We start from the raw sequence: 20,728 nt of genomic DNA, 5'->3' as shown, positions 1-20,728 counted from the left end.
ACATTTCAATTATTTTAAATGACTGTTTCTGAAAGGCAAATTTAATTTTACATATGTATTTGTGTTACAATTAACATTTGTGATATGTTAATTTAAATTTGTTTTACAGCCTTTGTAGATTGTGTTTTTCTTAGGTTTATGAAGTTGTGTTATTGTTTGGTATAGGAGCTTGAGGGAGATTTTACTTAGTCTCATTCACTAAGAACTCCTTTAGAGTCATTGGTGCTCATATAGGTGTTATGGATTTTTTGCCATGGTGCTCTGAAGTCACTGAGAAAGCTGGAGTACTTTTTATTTTTATTTATTTATTTACTTACTTATTTATTTGTTTTTGGCACCAGGGATTTGAACCCAGGGTAGCTTAAACACTGGGCTACGTCCCTAGCCCATTTGCTCTTTTATTTAGACAGTGGGTCTCACTGAGTTGTTTAAGTCCTTGCTAGGTTGATGAAGCTTGGCTTTGAACTCTTGATTCTCCTTCCTCAGCCTCCAGAGCCTCTGGGATTATAGGTGTGCACTACCATGTCTAGCTGGAACACTTTTTAAATGATTCTTGCCTGCTGTATTTTTAAATGCATTGTAATGTGGTACTAACGTTACTTACTGAATTCTACTAAGAGATCAAGTATATATACCAATAGATTTGAAGTTGAGAATCAAAACACAAATTGTATTTGAGAGAGTATCTTCATTTCATGCTCTTTTGTTTTGATAAGAATATGTTTGCAAAAATGGATTTTTAATAACAAAGAACCATGGACTATTTATTATATCAACAAATGATTAAGATTATTTTAGATGTCAATGAATGAATCTTTAGAAGTTGTTCTCAGTTGTCTCTCCTTATTTTGTCTTCTAAGTTTGATGTTTATATTCTGTCATTTGTGATTCATGCTATCTCTCAGACACTCATAAACTACCTAATTCAATAGCTCTTTTTTAGGCATCTGTTTCCCCCCTCTAGTATTTTTTTTCCCAACTGAATTTTTGTCTGTATTATTGTTGATTGTGTATGTGGCTTCTTGCTGGGAGCAGATGCCAAGTTCCTTAAAGAAAATCTTTCTACTTAATACATGTTTGTATTTCTTATAATGATTTCATTAAATATTTAGAGTAGCTCTTCACTTGATTACATGAATGTTTTGGATGATCATGTGGCTTTTGTTGTCTAGAGGTAGAAAAAGGTCATCTGCATTTTAAAATTTATGTCCAAAGAGTTTCAACTTTGCTAATTCTTAATAATTAGCAATAATAATTTCTTACTGTATTTGTCTTCTATTGCTGCTACAACAATTCACCACAAACTGAATAGCTTAAAGTAGTGCAAATTTAATATCTTACACTTGTATAGAATATGGTGTTGCCCTCCCTGTGGTGAAGTCAAGGTGTTGACAGATTTTTATTCTTTCGTTTAAGCTTTAGGGAAAACTCCATACATGTCTTTCTAGCTGATTATGGTTGCCAACTGTCCTGAACTCCAGGGCCTCTTCATCTTTCAAACCACCCAGGTTGCCTTCTGTTGCTTTATTTCATGGATGCTTCTCCCTCATGCTATTGCTTTATTTTAGTTTTTCTCTTTGAGGACTTCTGTGATTACATGAGTATGTCAGATAATCCAGTATATTCACCCTAATTTGAGTTCAGCTGATAGTCACCTTGGTCCATCTGTCAGCTTACTTCCCTTTGCAATTCAGCCTAATATTTTCATAGGTTCTGTGAGTAGACATGGGCGTCATGGATGAATGGATGTCATTATTGTGCATACCTATGCTTGGTAAATAGCAGTTTTATGAGTTTTTTAAAACCTAAAATAAATAAATGAAAATAAAAGACTCAATCCCATCAGACTTTTTACAAATATTTTATTGTATCACCATGCATTGTATTAGGCTCTATTAGAGGTAGAAATCACCTTAAAATTTGTATTTTGCTAAGGGAGATGACATTTACACACATAATTAAAATATAAAATAAGCATAATTTAATCAAAATTGGTTTAGAACTAGAAAGCAAGTGGGAGTATGCACTCTGTGTGGTGTATATGGAGGCAAGGGCACTTCAAGGACATATAAGGCATGAATGTAAAACAGGGTGGGGATTGGATGAAAAATTTAGCTACATGCAGCTATATTGACAATAGTAACACTGAGGTAGGAGGCAAAAACTGGGTGTATTAGGACAACTTATAGAATTTAGTTGGACAATAACTTTGAGATTTATAGGGAGCATGGGAAATTTGGTAAGGGGAAAGCCAGGGTAGATTGAGGAGCATGGGAAATTTGGTAAGGGGAAAGCAAGGGTAGATTGAGCCTGTACTCATACACATCCTAATAGTTTTTAACATTAGAACACATAAACAATAATATGAACAAATTTCTGAAGAAATATTAAAAATCTAATTATATATTAACTAAACAATTCACAGAGATTTGATATTCATCTAAAACAATGCTGAAGAAATTTGGAGATTCAATATAATAAATAACATAGGCAATCCATCTGCTTACATGGTTAAAAGAAAATATAAATAATTATGTGTTTGCTCTCAGGCAGTTCCACTAAGAGACATTTCTACTTTAGTGGAAAAATCATATGCATTGTTTTTGTTCACTTTGCTAATATTAATTGTGAATACTTTTTCTAGAGATGATCCTTCATTGCCACCTTTTTGTTTTTGGCCAGTCAACCAAGTTTTTATGCGAAGGTATACAGAAAGTTCTTTTTCTTTGTTCTTACTTCTTTTGATGGATAGCGTTCTTTACCAGTATTTTTAACTAATAACACCTTAGGAGATCTTTTCTGCCAATATATATATTGGCAGAAAAGACCTCTCTCTATATATTTTCTGCCTATACACACACACACACACACACACACACACACACACACACACACACACATATACATATAGCATGTTATAGGCTTAATTATAATTGGTGCTTGATGTTGGGCTTATACAAAATTACATAATTTGGAATTGTGAGAACCAACCACTCTTTTTTCCCCTTAATTTTAATATCACTACATTAACTAGTTATATCATTATTATGGTTGAGAATATTTTGTATGGAGGGCTATATAGAGTTTGTCTAAGAGATTGTTTAAACATTTATGTTCTATTGGGAAAGTGTGATTACGTGTATCCCCCTAGTATTTTTTCAAGTAGTCTCTTATTTAAGTGTGTAACTTGGAAAGGCTGTGCATAGAAAAAGGAGTCAGAGCAGCCAAAGGAAACTATGATTTATAGAATGCAGATGCTACCATTAAAGGGCCTTTTGAGCCATGGACGCTTAAGTTCCTAGGGGACCTCTTTATATGTTTTATCTGCAAGTATATCATCCTATATCTGCCATGTCTTTTAAATTTTTTTTTTCATGTCAGAAAAGCTACTTTGTCTTTTAGTGGTACCTTCAGTTTTTATTATTAAAACATAATCCTACTGGTTAAATCTTATAAGTACTGCCATTAAAATATCCTTGATTTCTTTTCTATCCTTTTCCTTGCCTTTTACTAGCAATATGGTGATTTCTTTTATCCCTCTGAGTAAAGTGTTAAAATATGTTTGGCTTTGCCTGAAATTTCTGACATTTAATTCCCTAAAGCTGAAATGTAATGGATCACATCTATCCAGGTGAGAAAGCTGTTCCTTTGCTGTAAGTTTGAGTTCTTTCTCATTTGTAAGTTAATCAAATAAACATTCAGTAGTGCTTGATTTGAATATATAATAATTCTGGGATAGAGAAAAAAGAAAATTGTTTCCAAGATGCAGAGAGTGTTGCTTACGGCTTGATGTAAAGGAGGTTACTGAGAATAAAGCTAAAGATTAACTTCTTCACTGGTTTCCTTTTCATAGTTTATTAATTTTCATAAAATTTAGAAAGCTCATTGAGTGAAGATATTTTATTTTGGTTTCAATTTTTAGAACTTATTAAAGCATCTTCCTGATCAAGAGCAATTAAATTCCTTGTCTCAGTTCAAGAGTGACTATAACAACTTATGTGAACCTGAGCAGTTTGCTGTTGTGGTGAGTACTATCAGCGTTAACCCTTTTGATGGTTTTCATTTCTACTGTGCAGAACCAGAGAAAGAAAATCTGAAGCTTTTCCTCACTTTTACCCACATACATTTAATATTCATCTTGCTGGATTTTTTTAAACCTAAGGATATTCATGGGAGATTTTCTTGATTTAAAATAGTATATTGAAACTCTGTCCTTAAATGAAATTCAAGGTACATTCAAAAAGTGTACATATAATTTTGTTATGTTCTTTATTTAATGGTAAAATATTAAATGAATGCTGTACTTCTTAAGCATATATTTGTGATTTATTCTAGAGCTGTGCATTCCAACATACTGCAAGAGTAGCTTCAATTTCTTGTTTTAATCCCTCACTTGAGTTCATCTCATGGTTTTGACTAAATTAGAAATATTGTCTCTTTCTCTGCAATGAGGGTGAAGAATGAATTCAGTTAAAAAAAAATCTTTGAGGCACCTTGATAATCATCTTGTTCTGCTCTCCTATTTTATCAAAGTAGGGGTCTAAAGAGGTGAAAAAACTTGCCAATGGTACATATTAGCTGGATTGTGACTTAAAATTACTTTTTTTAAAAAATCAAGCTTTCTTTTCTTTGCTCTTTTCTCCTACCATTGAATGATCATTTTTAGGGTGGTTACTCTAGTCATCATAATGATACTATAAAGTAGTGATTTTTTAATAAGATTATTATTTTTCTCATTTATCTTCAGTTATATTACCAACCTCCAGGGCCAGGATGAAATTGTATTGGAAGATGAAATTGTATAATTTTAAAGATTCAGATTGGCTAGCTATTGGCAGATCTGTACTCCATATATGGTGTGTTGTAGGCATTTGCTCTTAAATTCCTTCCTTTATCTCAAACCACCACTGTTCAACTGCCTTTACCCATAAAGTTCAAAGATCTGCATATACATTCCAAAGAAAACAAGGCTTTCCCTTTTTCTCACAGTCTTTCGTTTTTATTATGAAATGTTTAAACTCAACTTATTTTTAAAGAAAAATACAAAAAAACATTTTTAAAATTTTTATTCCTATTCTCCAGATTATTTCCTTCTCTACCTTCCCCCATTTTCCTTTGTTTTGCTTTACCCATTTATGTTTTCTTTCTCTTAATTCCTATTTGATATTCTGTTTGCTATGTCTTCCATATCAGAATAGGTGAATAAAAGAGAATTAGTGTTAAATTTTTAACCACAGACTAATAGTGTTGATTTATGCCCATCTCTTTTGATTGTTCCACTAGAATAATATATAAAATATAAAATTATAATTTTGAAATATTTCTTATATATATTAAATCTGAAACACATGCAAGGTTTTATGAAAGTGCCCATTTAACAATGAAGTTTATATATCACAGGTTGTCATAGAAAAGATTTCAACCTATTCCTTTGTTCTAGTGATTCACAGAGAAATGGGCTCAAACTTACTAATATTTAAAATTTATTTAAAATCAGCAAATTTTGCTTTCTTTTGAAAATCTAGTATTCATCATCAAATTGCTATTATTTATGAACAGTGTACTCTTAAGAGCCATAAAGCTAGAACAAAAATATTCTTACAATCTACTGGCTAATGTTATAGTTTCAATTTTCAGACGAGAGATAGACCATTTCATGCCCTTTCATGACATGTCAATTTAGACTTGACCAGGAATTTACACATTTCAAAATAGGTTATACTTGGGTACAAATGAAGTGTAGTATTGAAAGAATAATCCTACTGAAAATATTTCCTATGGAGAATATGAATAATGTTGATTATGAAAATTTTTACACATACTGTGTTAAGTTGTGATTTGTGTGGTACTAACATTTTAAATGGTAATTGTTTTGGTGGAGAAAAGAGAATGAAAATTGAGCAAAAAGTAATTATTATTATTTTTTTCATTTAACCATTCCCAATCTGTCTCCTCCTACTTCTCAAACCCCTTCTCTTCACCCCTATTTCTATCCCTTTCTAACACTCCTAAACACACAAAAAAGGAAGCACACTAAAGCTCAAAACAGTCATTGATAATTAACCAAAAAGAAGAAAAAAAAAGTCCTGGCTAAAGCATGTTAAACGGAAAGGGATAACTGAAATTTTCTCTCTCCTCAATTAAATCTCAATTTTAATTTTGTTTATGGAGTAATGTGTCTTCAGCTCATCTACATCATATTAACAATACAACAGTATGATGATTTTTGAAAATTTATTATAATTGCCACATATATTTCTGTAAGATTTTTAAAATAGTAAGTTGTACTTTTAAACTATCAACATTTTGAAATAATGTTTGTATCAAAGATGTGCAATTGAGGTAAGCTAAACTATAGATTTCCCCGAGATATTCATCTTGCCTTTAAGGCACATTTACTTTTTGATTTAGCTTAGATTTTAAAGTACTAATCATTTCTACCTGAAAAAAATCACAGAAGCACAGCCAGGAAATTAGCACAGGTTGGTTTAGTTTAGCCCCATCTCCCCATGCCTTTTCATTTGTTTCTCTCTGTAGAGCAACTTGTTCTTAGCTGTTTCATCTTCAGGTTCTGTAGACTGATACTGTGATTTTTAGCATTTTCTTGTTGCCAAAAACTAGTTAAAAATCTACAGTTATGTTGTTTACCAGTGACACTCACTTTTTCTCCTGTAAGATTATATAAACTCATTAATTTGATTATTTGAGTAAGAAGCTCCTCAGAAAATCTATTCTCTTTAAGTACACTGAGGCTTGAGATGATGGATAAATTCACTGAAGTTCTTTGCCTCAAACCAATTATAATTCTTCACAAGAATTTATTATATATATATATATATATATATATATATATATATATATATATATATATATATATATAATCCTGATGCAGCTCTACCAAGATATTGGTGTTCATTTGCATTGTTTTCTTTTTAATGGAAAGGCAGAATGCAAAAAATAACATATCTAAAGTATCAGGAGCTAGTGCCAAAGATCAATTAGAATGTATCATGACTAATCTACAAATTTGAAATTTATGTTATTTTTATTGTATATTACTTACAGATTTATAGGCCTTTTATGCCTTTTATAAATTTCAGATCAGAAATATCATATATAATTGTTTCTTTATCTTTTGGCTAAGATCAAGTATATTATCTGTTCTAATTTAAAATATTATACCAATTTCCATAAAAATTGCATATCCTTGAGGCTTTGTTCCAACCACTAAACTGTTTGATTTGTCTGTTTTCTTCATGTTTCCCTGGATATTATTTCATTTTCATATTTCTTCCTTGGAAATTGGAAGAAAAAATTTCTTAATGGTGATTTTGCCAGTTTGTGTAATTAACAGTCCTAAATGTGGGTCTAGCAAACATGGGTAATTTTAAGGTATGGTGAGTTAAGTTGTTCATATGTTACCAGACACTCCACTGAATTAATTCTCCTTGTGGTCCTTTATGACCAGACATGGACCTCTTTGCTGAGAAAAGCACTCAAACATTTCTAGAGCTGACCATCTTTTTATGTGTTATTGTATAGTGCTAGTGAGATAATGAAATATGGCTGGTGGTCCAGTAAATTTTTTTTTTTTTTTTTTTTGGTGGTACTGGTAATCAGACCCAGAGCTTTGCACAAGCTAAGTGCATAGTCTGTCTCTGAACTAAGGCCCAGCCCTATACTTTTCTTTTAGTGCTTCTTCTAATTTTATGTATGTATGTATGTATGTATGTACGTACGTACGTACATATGTTCTTTTTAGATATACATGATAAATAGGGTGTATTTTGACATATTATACCTACAAGGAGTATAACTTACTCTAATTTGGATTCCATTCTTGTGATTGTACATGATGTGGAGTATCACTGGTCATGTATTCTAAAATAAGATGTATTTTTAAATGACATGTATGAATTCTACTTATTTACTGAGTACAGTGTTATGTTTCGATACATCCACACATTATATAGTGATCTAATCAGGATAGTGAGCATATTCATCACCTCTTTAACATTAACCACTTTATATAGTGATAACAATTAAAATTTTCTCTTCTACTTGGTTTTGAAATATAGATTTGAAATCCAATGGTATGAGTTTAGGACTTTAGATGTTAATGATATTGACTTGTTTTTGTAACTGGTAATATATTTATATGTTGTCTATTTTCTAGGAGATGTTGGCATGTGAAAAATAATAACATCAAAAAATCCAAACAAACTGTCATTTAATGCTGAGATACTAAGGGTTCTGGCCAAATGATATTTTAGAGGAGTGCTCTGGGAGGGGATTGATATTCATGTCTTTTTGAAGTAGTTTATATGGAAGAAGACAATTTACCTTCTGTTTTTATGTGTTGGTTAGTTTCTGTTAGTTGGAGCTGAATATTGACTGAAGTGTTTAAATTTGAAATATTCTTTTCCCTGGACAGTTCAGCAGAATAATTTCTTAAGAAATTAGTTTATATTTGGGATGTAGTAGCATTCTATTTTATTCAGCTTAGTTTTCTGTCATCTGGTTAAGGGATGAAAAAAAATATTTCCAAGAAATTCTTCACTGATTGGATCAGTATCCTGTAACTTATTTTATTCCTAATTCCCCACTTTTAGTCCCAATATTTCTCATCTGTTCACCAAAATATGGCCTACTTTCCGAAGGTTGGTTTCTGTGGAGTAGAACTTGACTTTAGTTGTATAATTGCTTTTCTTATATTTGCAGGATTGCTTTGATCAATAAGCTATTACGTAAAATCACTGTGTTCACAGTGACATGGTTTAAATGTGTGAGAAATGATTTATGTAAATATTCAATGGGATCACAAGATTAGCTGAAGTTTGGAAAGAGGCCTAAAAATGTGTATTTGAAGTTTGGTGTACTAGACTTTCTTTGATTAAAAATTCTAGGTTTCTGAATATTTTTCTTCATATTATTTTTGTTCAGCTACCTGTTCTTCAAAGGAATCAAACATTTATAGGAAGATTGAATGGAATGTCCTGTTTGTGTACTGTATTTTGATCTGCTACCATTTGGTGTCACTGTAGGGCAGGCCTTTTAAACTTTATGCTGTGGAGGCCTCTTTTCTTTTTTGGGGGAAAAAAAATGTAGGAAGCTTATGCATTTTTTCCTGGATTAAAAATGCCATTTAAAAACATACCATAATATTCTTGGTGTAAACTATTTAAATAACAAAAAAAAATATTGAATACAATGGGAATGTTCCCTCTCTCCACCTGCCTCACTCAATTTCACACAAATTGTCATTCTGAACAGTTGGACTTTTTATTCTATTTCTTTGTATTAACAATTGTATGCACGATCATATGGACAATTTTAAAAATACATTGTTCTGAAACTTTTTTTGCCATGTATTTTGAAGATCTTTTCCAAAGGCTGTTTTTTAAACATTTATTTAGTATTTCATAGCCCACATGAATTTTCCTTTTATTCTTTTAATAAAAGATGGTAATTTGCCCCCCTCAAGGTTTCATTAAAAAATCCTACATATATCTTTATATATGTATTGATGATACATGACCATGATCTAGCTTTAAATCCTATCTATACCTCTGACTGGATATGTGATTGTGGATAGTTATTGATTTTTCTATTCCTCAGTTTCCTGAAATAGGACTATGTTTTCTCTTGCTTTTATAACAAATTACTGCATACTTGTTGGCTTAAAGCAACACAGGTTTTTTATATTATAAATTTGGATGGGGACCACAAGTTCAGAATGAGGGTAAAGCAGAGCCACACTCCTGTTGAGGGCTCATGAGGGAGGATTTATTTCCTGGCTTCTTCCAGATTCTGTAAACTGTCTATATTCCTTGGTGCATGGCCCAGCCATACTTTTAATTCTGCTTTTGTCATCCTAACTTCTTCTCTGATCCTCCTGCTTCCCTTTAGAAGGACTCTTTGATGGTACTGCACCTACCTGGACAATACAGGATAAATTCCCATCTCAAGAGTGTCAATCATATATGCAAAGTCTTTTTTTGCCGTATAAAGTACATACTCAGAAATGTCATGGCACAAGGGTGTGGCAGAAGAAATCGATTCAGCTTATAGCAGCCAGGAAGCAGAGAGAGCTCTTACAGGAAGAATCATGGACAAGATCCACACCTCCAGTGACCTTCTTCTGACAGCAAGTCTCCCAACAAGTCTCCCTAACTCTCTTATTGTTTGATACAAAATTAAGTGTCCTTCCTCTTTGTTACTAGAGTACCCTGTGCATATATCCAAATGTCTGTTATTACACTGGAATCTAAGTGCTACTTTACACTCATGGTCTTCACTTAGGCTATTAATGAAAAACATGAAGTTAGTTTGGTATAATTTCTTTAAATTCTCATTTTGGCTTCTTATAATTCCTACTTAAATAATTCATCTTCTGTCTTTTCTGCCAGTTACATAAACTGTGCCAGTCTGAAACTTGTAGACTGTAATGGTGTCTATTGGAAAATGCAAGTGCTGTTCTGCTGTTCACACACCACTTCTGTTTATTAGTACCTATGCACTTACTCAGGGTCCCTCACATTATATCATGCTTCGGGCACCTGTTTGGCAATTTCATCTGTTTGGAATGACTATTATTGAAAAACTATATCCATGGCTATTCAAATCTTAGTATGTTTCTCTTGAGACTGTTATAAGCATTGGATGATTCTTTTAAATTATTCTTGTTATTAGTTTGCACCCTTTTCACATGCTTCTTCCAGGATCTAGGGATTAGTATAAACCCACCTAGTTTTCTCTAACTTAGTTTAGTCCTTATTAGTTTAGATCACTCTAAGTTATCATTGGTTTTTACCTTAAAAAATTTCAGGCATTTAATGCTTCTGTAATTTTTTATAACCTTATTTATGTCTTCTATCTCATTCAGCAACCTAAATCAAGATAATAATGTTGTTATTTGAATTGAAAGATAATTTTTGTATTTTCCACTCTAGTATATATTTTCTTTGAAGATCTTTTGTTCTTAGATTTCTTCTTAATTCTTTCTATATGTGGCACAGTGAAGTTATGTGGGCAAAGCTCATAAAAGGCCATACACAGACTCTTTACATCTTTATTAGGTAGTCCACAATAATGCATAAGTGATTTATGGGTTTAACCAAATATACTGACATTCATAAATAATTTGAGATTTTTAATGGTTGAACTTAACATTGGTTTCACTGCTGATAGATTCTGCATATTTAAGAAGTTTCCTAATATTAAATTCAGCTCTCATTAAATAATTCTAAAGAAGTGGCACCAGGTAGCAAGTTTTCCATTAATATAAGTCTTAGCCTTTTGGTGTTACAAAGGCTTCGGTTTCATGGATGAACTTAGGCTTTGAGCTTATGTTGGTGTTTTTGTCAGCTTTTTCACCACTGCTACCCAAAGACCCAACCAGAATGATTTTAGAGGAGGAAAAGTTTGACCTTCAATTTCAGAGGTCTCTATTTATATAGACCACCATCTCCATTGCCTTAGGCACTAGGTGAGGCAAACCATCATGGCAGAATAGTGTGGTGGAGGAAGCAGCTTAGGGCTTGGCAGAGAGTTCTACTCACAAGAACAAAATATATATACCCCAAAGGAATGCGCCTAGGGACCCTTCTCCTCCAGCCACACCCTACCTGCCCATAGTTACCCACTGGATAATCCATATCAGGGGATTAATAAACTGATTAGTTTAAGTTTCTCATAATCCAGTTATTTCACCTCTTAAGCTTTCTTGCTTTATTTCACATATGAGTTTTTGGTTGATACCTCATATATTAACAATAAAAGGTGGTAATTGTACTATTGTCTGATATGTTTTGTTGAAGACCTAGTGCCCTTGACTAAGTAGTGATTATTTTGTCATTCATTTATTGGCAACTATTTATTGAATACCTGGATCTAGGCATTGCTCTAAGTTCTGAGTTCATTGTAGTGAGCATCTCTCAATTTTTGTGGGTAGTAATATATACATAAGCAAAGATGTAATAACATGATATTAGTAGTAATAAATGCTCTGCAGGAAGCGGTGGAATGATAGTGAAAGATATCTCTTTAGGGTAGTTTGAAGGTCTCTAGGAAAAAGTAATGGTTGATCAGAAGCCTGAATGACTTCAGTAAGATATGTGGGTATCTTGAGGAAGCATAGACAGAAGAAACCATGAGTCCCAACACCTTGAGTAATATGTGCTTTTGGTGATGTGAAGTGAATGGTTGTGGCAGAGTGACTGAGGGAGAATGGTAGGAGATGAGTTTAGAGAGGCTACCAGGGCATTGTTAAGTGTTAAAGACCATGAATTTTATTCTAAGAAAGCGGTGGAGAGTTATAACAAAGGATTGAAATAATCAGATAGATGCTTTAGGAGTGTTTTTCTGAGTGGGGAAACAGATCTGGGATGGGGAGCATAAGAGAGGCCAATGGTTGGTTATTGTATAGTTTAAATGATCTTAATTATTAAGGTATGAGTCAGTGTTGGCTTGACAGACTTGATAAGTCAGTGGTGAGAAGCAGTTACTTTCTGGTTTATTTTGAAAATAAGGAAGATAGAATTCCTGTAGATTGGAATTGGTATATAGGAACAATCAAGGATAGCTTCCAGTTATTAACTTATGCAATTAGAAAGAATTCCCTCTTACAGAAATGTGGAAAACCCTGTACAAGGAATGGATTATGAGAGGGATGATCACTTTTAAATGTCTGTAGATATCCAGGTGGACATATCATGTGTTCATTTGGGATATGAACTGGGAGTTCAAGGCTGAAGTCATAAATTTTGGAGCCAGTAGCACCTGGATGGCATTTAAAGCTGTGGGACCAGATGAGATTCCTGAGGGAGTGAATTAGAAATTTAACAACGGAAGCAGTGAAGGACAAACCTGGCTGTTGTTCTCAGTCTTCTCCCTGGAGGGGGACTCAGCAGCAGCAAGGTTTTGTTTGTGTTTGCTGCTGGTTACTACCTCTCTGAGGAACATTGCAATCCCTGATCTAGGGAATTGTACAAGGTGATTTTATACTATGACACTATTGTATTTTATTTCAAAAAGTAAGCTTTGGTTGGAGTGAGATGGCTATTAGGCATCTGTAGAGTATGTAATTCATCAAGGACCTTTGGAAAAAAAGTTAGTGTTCATGAGAATGTATCTCTAGAAGAACAAAAACAGCCTTTTCCTCCATACCTTATTTTATAGAATAATCCCTAATACATCATCATAATAAATGTATAGTACCTATATTATACATTAAGATAAATTTAAAATGCCAAAGTATGCAGCCATGTTCTTTGATAAAATAACTCTCATTTAATCAAGAGATTGAGTTCATTTATTTCAATTCTACATCAAAATAATAATATCAAATGCTGCCATTAAGTGGAAAAATCACTCACATGCTATCAATTGTGTTTTCTGTAGAGTGGGAGGATAAGTGGAATTGAGATCTGAATGAATTTTCTTATGAGCTTTTGTTAGCCCTGTTCCCTTGAAATTAGTAGAATGTCAGCTGTATTAAATAACTCTGCAATTCTTTAATTTATTAGAACTAATAAAAACACAGCATGATCGGAATAATATGCTATTTCTTGAATTGCTAACACTAGTGAGTTTCTCCAAAAGTTTGAAATTTTGCTGTGATTTATATTAATCTCTCTCCTTTTTTTGCTTGATGGCAAAAAATACAAAATTTTGCTTTTGTTCTCCATAACATGCATGTGAATGTTCAAAAGAATTTGGTATTGAGAAATAATATATATCTCAGTTTGTCTCTAATCCATTCTATTGTTAACTCAGCAGCCATTAATTTAAATCAGATAATGTTCTACTTCAAGCCTTACCCCTACAGTGGCATTCTACTTTCAAGAGAAATCCTAAATCTTTGCACTGGTCTACAAAGTTCTACATATCTCCACCTCATTGTTTCTTGATTCATCTTCTACTGCTAACCCCTGGCTAACTCAGCTAGAACAGTATGGCCTCTGTACTCTTTCTCAGATGTGTCAGTTATATTCTTGGAGTGTGATTCTCAAACACTATAGCACACTTGTTGTTTACTCCATTTGGACCCTGCCTTCTCTGGTTATCCAGATAGCTTGTTCTCTCAGGTCCTTTCAGTTTTTCTTTATAGGTCAGCTTTTGAAGGTCTTCTCCAAGTTCTCTATTTGAAAATGCATGCACCATTCCATTTTATACAGAGCAGCTTTCCCCTTTGCTCTGTTCTGTTTTTCTAGTACTCATCATCTTCTCATTTATTGTATTGTGTTCTATCCATTAGCCTGTTTGTCTGCGGTAAGAGTGTTCATGAGGGCAAAAATTCTCTCTGGTGTCTATGAATTTCTATTGTTTTGAACATTGCCTAGTATATGGTTAGTGCACAATAAATATCTGATAAATGAATAAATAATTTCCCCAAGACATTTTAAGATTTATTTTAAATGCTAAAAAATAACACCATTTAGCTCTTAGTTTGCTGAAGCTTGCCAGGAAACATGTTGAATTGAATCTGAGTTAAAATAACTTGTCTCAGTATTCTAAATATTTTCAGGTATCCTTCACTGCATCTCTAGCCTGACTAGACAGAGCTAGGTTAGAATTATGGATTTACCATATTCTAACTGTGTTAGTTTTTTGTTGTTGTTGATGTGACCAAAGTACCTTACTCGAATTCAGAGTTTTCAGGGTTTCAGTCTGTGGTCAGCTGGTTCCATTGCTTTGCACCTAAGGTGAGGCAGAGCACTACTACAGAAGTGTGTGGAGGAGGAAAGCTGTCAGCTTATGGAAGACAGAAAGCAGAGAAGAGAAGTAACTAACAAGGGACTGGGCAAATATATACCCTTCCAGGGCATGCCCATAGGGACCCACTTCCTGTAATTATACTCTATGTATTACAGTTTCCACCATCTCCCAAGAATGCAGTCAACTTATTGATCCTTCTGGATTAATCCACTGATGAGGTCAGAGCCCTGATGATACAGGCACCTGCCAAATGCTCAACCTTTGAACATTGTTGCATTGGGGAACAAGCCTTCAGTACATGGTCCTTCTGTGGACATTCCAGAGCCAAACCATAGCACTGTCTGTGAGACCAGACACGTTTCTTAGCACCTCTCAATTTCATTTTATTTTGAAAATGCATGAGTACAGATCTCATCTCTTAGAGTTGTAGTAAGGTTTTGGAAAGCTTATGTGTATTATATATAGTGCCCAATTGTGTTTGCTGCTGTCATCATCCTTGTATTATTATTTTGTGTGTTTTTCTCCTCATATGTTGTAATGCAATTAAGTTAGAATTTTCTTGGTCCTTTAGCATGTTTTATGTATTAAACATATTTTATGTTTACACTTTTGTTCCTATCACTGAGTGTTACAGATAACCTCTAATTCCAAATCCAATTTATATAATCTCGCCTCTCATCTTATTTGCTCTTGACTTCTGGTCAGCATTTCATCCTATTTGTTACATGTACTTTCTTCTGTTCTCTCTCCTGTACTTTGTGTCTGACTAGTCCCTGGCTCTTTCCCATTTCTTCTACCATTTGAATAAGAGTTTTACTTAGATTTTGTCTTTTAGTCTTTTCTTCCTATACTTCTTTTTTTCTCAATGATTTTATCCACCCCATAATTAGAGCTTGCTTAATTAGTTCTTGTACTTTGGCTTTTAAATATACACATTTTAAAATGTGCAGAGTAGCAAGGGGGATGAGTTAAGGTCAACATAATTAACATTTCACTTATGATCTACTATTATGACTCTAAGTTCTCATATTGAGACAAGTTCTTTTCTTGGGAATGTTCTTCAAACGTATCAAATTACCAAAAATTTGATAAGGTTCTTTTCTCATATGTGTTGTATATGCTGGAGGCACTTTTACCTCTCTAACTAGGTAAATGCAACTGAGAACTTTAACCTTACGAATCCCCCTGAAAATGAAATCATCTAGTTGCATACAATAATAGATTGGTGGTTGTTAAGAAAGTCCCAAAGGATCTGGGGTTGTGGCTCAGTGGTAGAGTGCTTGCCTAACATGCATGAGGCACTGGGTTAGATTCTCAGCACCACATAAATGTAAAATAAAGATATTGTATCCACCTAAAACTAAAAAATAAATATTAAAAAAAAGACAGTCCCAGGACCAAAATAAAAAAAAAAAAAACTACAAATTTACATAACTATTTGGGATGTTTGTATGCCATCAGATGCCGTGAGATTAAAATATTTTTTTAATCTTCAACATTTACTTTTTATTTATTTTATTTTAATTTATTTATTTGTTCTAATCAGTTATACAGGACAATAGAATGCTCTTCGATTCATTATATACAAATGGAGCACAACTTTTGACTTCTCTGGTTGTACCCAAAGTAGGGTCATGCCATTCATGCAATCATACATCTTTCTAAGGTAATGATGTCCATCTCATTTCACCATCTTTTCTACCCCCATGCCTTCTGCTTTCCACCCCATGGAGATTAAAATCGTACTCTACATTAGTTTGGTCTGATTCTTTTTTAAAATTGTGGTATCTGTGACTCTTTAAACTTTAAAAGATAGCACTTTGGACAATAGGAGTGGGAAGAAAAGATTATTTTTGGAATTTTAAGTTAAGAGTGTAAGTATTGCATCAAATAAGCCACTGTTGAGCAGGCAACTAATTACGTAACAATCATATTATTTGACTTTTATTTAGTGATTTATGGTTCACAATGTATGTTTATGTAAGTTTATCTGATATATTCCTTACTATAACTCCTTAGAGTTTCAAGAAGTGAAATCCATAAAACTAAGTGACTTTAACCAAGAACCATCTCCCACCTTAAGCAGAAGAGAAATATTCATACTGAGGATTTCTGAGCACACATTTTTCATACTGGACTTTTTTCCCACCATACCATGTTTCTAAGTACAAGACTCTCACTATATTGGTAAGCAAGTAGATGAGTACAAGTGAGAAAAAGTTAAATGAATACAAAGGGAAAGATTTTTACAGACTCTGGCCTACACTGCATTTTTGTTCAGGACCAGTACTGTCTCTGCTTTTTTTTTTTATTGAAGAAACCAAATAATATTTTTTTTTCTTTAAAAACACAGGGACCAGGTAGGTGGGAAATCTCAGTCCTCCTGTAAAGAACCTGGTGACAGAGAACAACCTTGTTTGATTCCCTCTTGAGATGTGACCAACTTCCCTTGGGATCATCTCCATTTTCTGTTTCTAGGTTAACAGAGAAACTGGGACCGTGATGGTGAATAGTTGAAAACTTATCTGGGATATCCAAAACCAATTGTGTTAAGTTTTACAGAACTTAACTTACCCTGTGGCTCCTGAACAGAGTGTGGTGGTCCCATATTTATGTCGTTAATAGTAGTATTTGCCTGAGTTGTTTTATCCTTGCTCTTTGTTTTGCTTATATTTTATTTTTCATTCAATTGTATGTTTCATTAAACATCCTTATCTTCCATACCAGACTTTGCTAATTTAAAAGGATAAGTGTGTTTGTTTTCTTTCCTATAATATTGGGTCACATTTCTTATCCTGAAACTCAGCTGTTATCCATTACTACTATTACTTTTCTTTTTTATCCAAGGATACAACTTTTGTGTCTAACTCTAGATATTCTAGTTAGGGGAGGAGATATAGAGAAGTCAGTGTGATTTTTTTTTTCCCCTTTAGCAGAAAGCTAACATGAATTTATGTACCACCAATATCACCACTTCCAAGTCATTTAACTTCCTTTATTTGCCCAAATTGGTATCTGCTTAGAAAATCTAGGAATTTGTCCAAATTCCCTTCTGCTAGGGCAGACTTATTTTATATGTTTGTACCATACCACTGCCTTCCATTTATTCATTAACGAATGAATAGTTAGTATATGAATTTTAACTTAAAGGTTTTCATTGTTTGTGACTTTATGCTGAAACTGTTTTGTCAGTGTTTTCTTCATTGATATCAATGAACAATGATGTGTCTCTTTCTTTCTGTAGTTAGCCATATGACCTTACTGAAATGTAATGCTGTGAACAAGATTATTTCTATCCAATTTTATCAATGTTTCCTTTGAAAGTAGCTCCCCTTGGAACCACTAGCCACAATAAAGCACCTAAATCATTCAGATCAATTGAACGGTAGTATTTTCTGAAAGGATTTAAGTGTCTTAACAGCTTTATATTATGGTTTTCCTTGACAGTATCTTTGTATATGTTTTACCCAATGTCTGGCCCAGAATTTTAAAAAGCATTCTCAATTTTGAATGTAATTAACAGAAAGCTAGTTGAGTGAGTTTTTTGATGGCCATTCCCCTTATTATTCTATTTTCTGTATACTGTTCTGTTTTCTTACTTTATGTGACTTTTGGGGGTGTTTTCTTTATTAATCTTTTCTTTCTTTTTTTCCCCTAGGATGGAGTGTTTCTTCTGTGATATTAGCTCCTTAATTCTTACTGGATTCTTATAGATTCCTTTGAAATTATCCATGACCTTCATTGCTGGTTGGAATAATTATCTAAAAGTGTAAACCTCTTTTTCTCCAACTTTTCCATCCTTAAAATATAGGTTTCTACATATGACTTTGATAATTGTGGGTCTTAGTTATAGTTTTACCTTTTATTTCATTCACTCCCTGAATCCCCTTTTCTCTTGGCTTCAATAGGCTTTCCTTTGTCTTCCCCAAACCTTAGTATCTACACAGTTCTCCTTTTCAGCTTAAGTTGCATATCCCATACCTGACTCCTTTATATTATATTTATATGAGAGGCAGCACCTTTGCATCCAACTCATTTTTTGACTGTTAAGACTCCTTATTAATTATTAATTAGATTATAATTTAAACATGTATTGGGGTGATTTAATTAGAATACTCCAATAATGTTCCTGCCCAAGCAATGGCCTGAACTTAAGCATGAACCCAAGCACTGAATGAATTTCTGGAAGGCTTGTGATTTATTTTTTAGAAGTCCCTGAGTGAATTCTATTTGTGCTATTGCAGTGTGAGAATAAAAAGCATGGGGGCTCGGGATGTGGCTCAAGCGGTAGCGCGCTCGATTGGCATGCGTGCGGCCCGGGTTTGATCCTCAGCACCACATACAAACAAAGATGTTGTGTCCGCCGAAAACTAAAAAAAAAATAAATATTAAAAAATTCATTCTCTCTCTCTCTCTCTCTCTCTCTCTCTCTCTCTCTCTCTAAAAAAAAAAAAAAGCATGGATAGTCAAGACTGAGAAAAACAGCCTGATGCCATTGTTAATGGGTTTATGTTTGGGGATTGAACCCAGGACTTTGTGCATGCGAGGCAAGCACTCTGCCAACTGAGCCATATCTCCACTCCCTCAGAAACAATTTTGACATTAACACTGTGGCATCAGAGAAAGGGCAAATTTTGTAAAATGACAAAGACAAAATAAATGGCAAGGAATCAGTAATTTAAAAATATTTTGGTAGTTATTGTTTGAAGATGTAAGCTAGTTAGCAAATATCATAGGAAAAGGCCCTGTTACTAATTTTGAATAAGTGAATGTGTAATATGAGGACTTTTCTATGTCACTGTTTGAAGCTCATCTGCCCTGACCCTGCCTCTGCAAATACCACCAAAAACTGAATATTAACTAAGGAGATTAGCTATGGGAGATAGAGATAGAAGGGTCAGCTGGTTATTCCCAGGACCTTACTCTGATGTTTTGTTTTTTGTTTGGAACTTTTTTTCAGCTCCAGGTTTCTCTTTTACTCTGTGATTAACCTTTACCTCATCCACTGATCAATCTTGAACATGTAATTAATTAACCACTTGCAAGTTCAGAGGATTTAACCAAAGTGACTCTTGAATGGAAGTATCATGTTCATGGTATTTTAATGATTTCTCAAAATCCCTCTTTTGTTAAGTGAAATTCTGAAAATCAGGCAGGGATTGTGCAGCTTATATTATATTTGTTTCATCAATGTTACTGAAATAGCAATGGAAAACTAAATTTAATGTAGAATATATTATGGTTATTAATCTTAGAAAAATATTATTTAGAGAACTTATATTTCCATGGATGGAGGTAGTGTACCAGTTCTTGTGTTTACTATTTGTTGTTTATCTTTTTGTCAACTTACTAGCTCCTGTTCTTTATTTTGCTGTATTATATAGAGTTACATTAGAGTTTGGAATATATATTTCTCCAAGAGAATTTAAGTGTCTTTTAAAAAGTCTTCTGGCTGGGCACAGTGGAGCACACCTTTCATCCCTGTGGCTCAGGAGTCTTAGGAGTTCAAAGCCAGCCTCAGCAAAAGTGAGACACTAAGCAACTCAGTGAGACCCTGTCTCTAAATAAAATACATAATAGGGCTGGGGATGTGGGCTAAGTGGTTGATTGCCCCTGATTTCAATCCCGTTGCCCCCAATGCCGCTTCCCCCTCCAAAAAATGTCTTCTGGATATCCTGACATAGATGCCATTTGATTTTTTTTTTGTTGTTGCCAATTCAGGATTGTCCTTATTTTTATCACTCCCTCTGCTTGGGCTCAAGTGTCATTTCCTCACAGAAGTACTCATTATAATGATGCTACTCACCATTATTTTCTACCTATGTTATCCCATTTTCACGGATTCATAATGCTTATCCCTGTCTAAAATGATATTATCTGTTTAATTCGTTTTTCTCTTCTTTGTTTTCTTTCAAATCTAAAACATTGAGTGGCATGTAATAAGTGTTCAATAAATATTCTATATGTGAATGGATAATTACATTTTATTCTCATATAACTCTGGAAATAA

The 20,728-nt window shown here is 33.5% G+C and overlaps 1 protein-coding gene and 1 long non-coding RNA gene across 5 annotated transcripts in view; both read left to right on the top strand.

The window, feature by feature from the left end:
• Positions 1–20,728, top strand: part of LOC308654458 — a 1,408,498-nt gene that overhangs the window by 1,032,340 nt on the left and 355,430 nt on the right. The window lies entirely within an intron of this gene.
• The window catches only part of DIAPH3 (diaphanous related formin 3), a gene marked incomplete at its 3' end in the record, with an annotated part of 478,285 nt that overhangs the window by 240,311 nt on the left and 217,246 nt on the right, over positions 1–20,728 (top strand). For all 4 annotated transcript variants that reach the window (XM_081278663.1, XM_081278662.1, XM_081278661.1 and 1 more), the window contains one exon: positions 3,923–4,024. In XM_081278663.1, coding sequence (XP_081134789.1) covers positions 3,923–4,024 — 102 coding nt within the window. The remainder of the gene's footprint in view (positions 1–3,922; positions 4,025–20,728) is intronic.

This window comes from Spermophilus citellus (assembly GCF_964194105.1).
Source record: "Spermophilus citellus genome assembly, chromosome: 1".
NCBI lineage: Eukaryota > Metazoa > Chordata > Mammalia > Rodentia > Sciuridae > Spermophilus > Spermophilus citellus.
The sequence above is the reverse complement of the archived record's forward strand: the minus strand, read 5'-3'. Positions and strand labels throughout refer to the sequence as shown.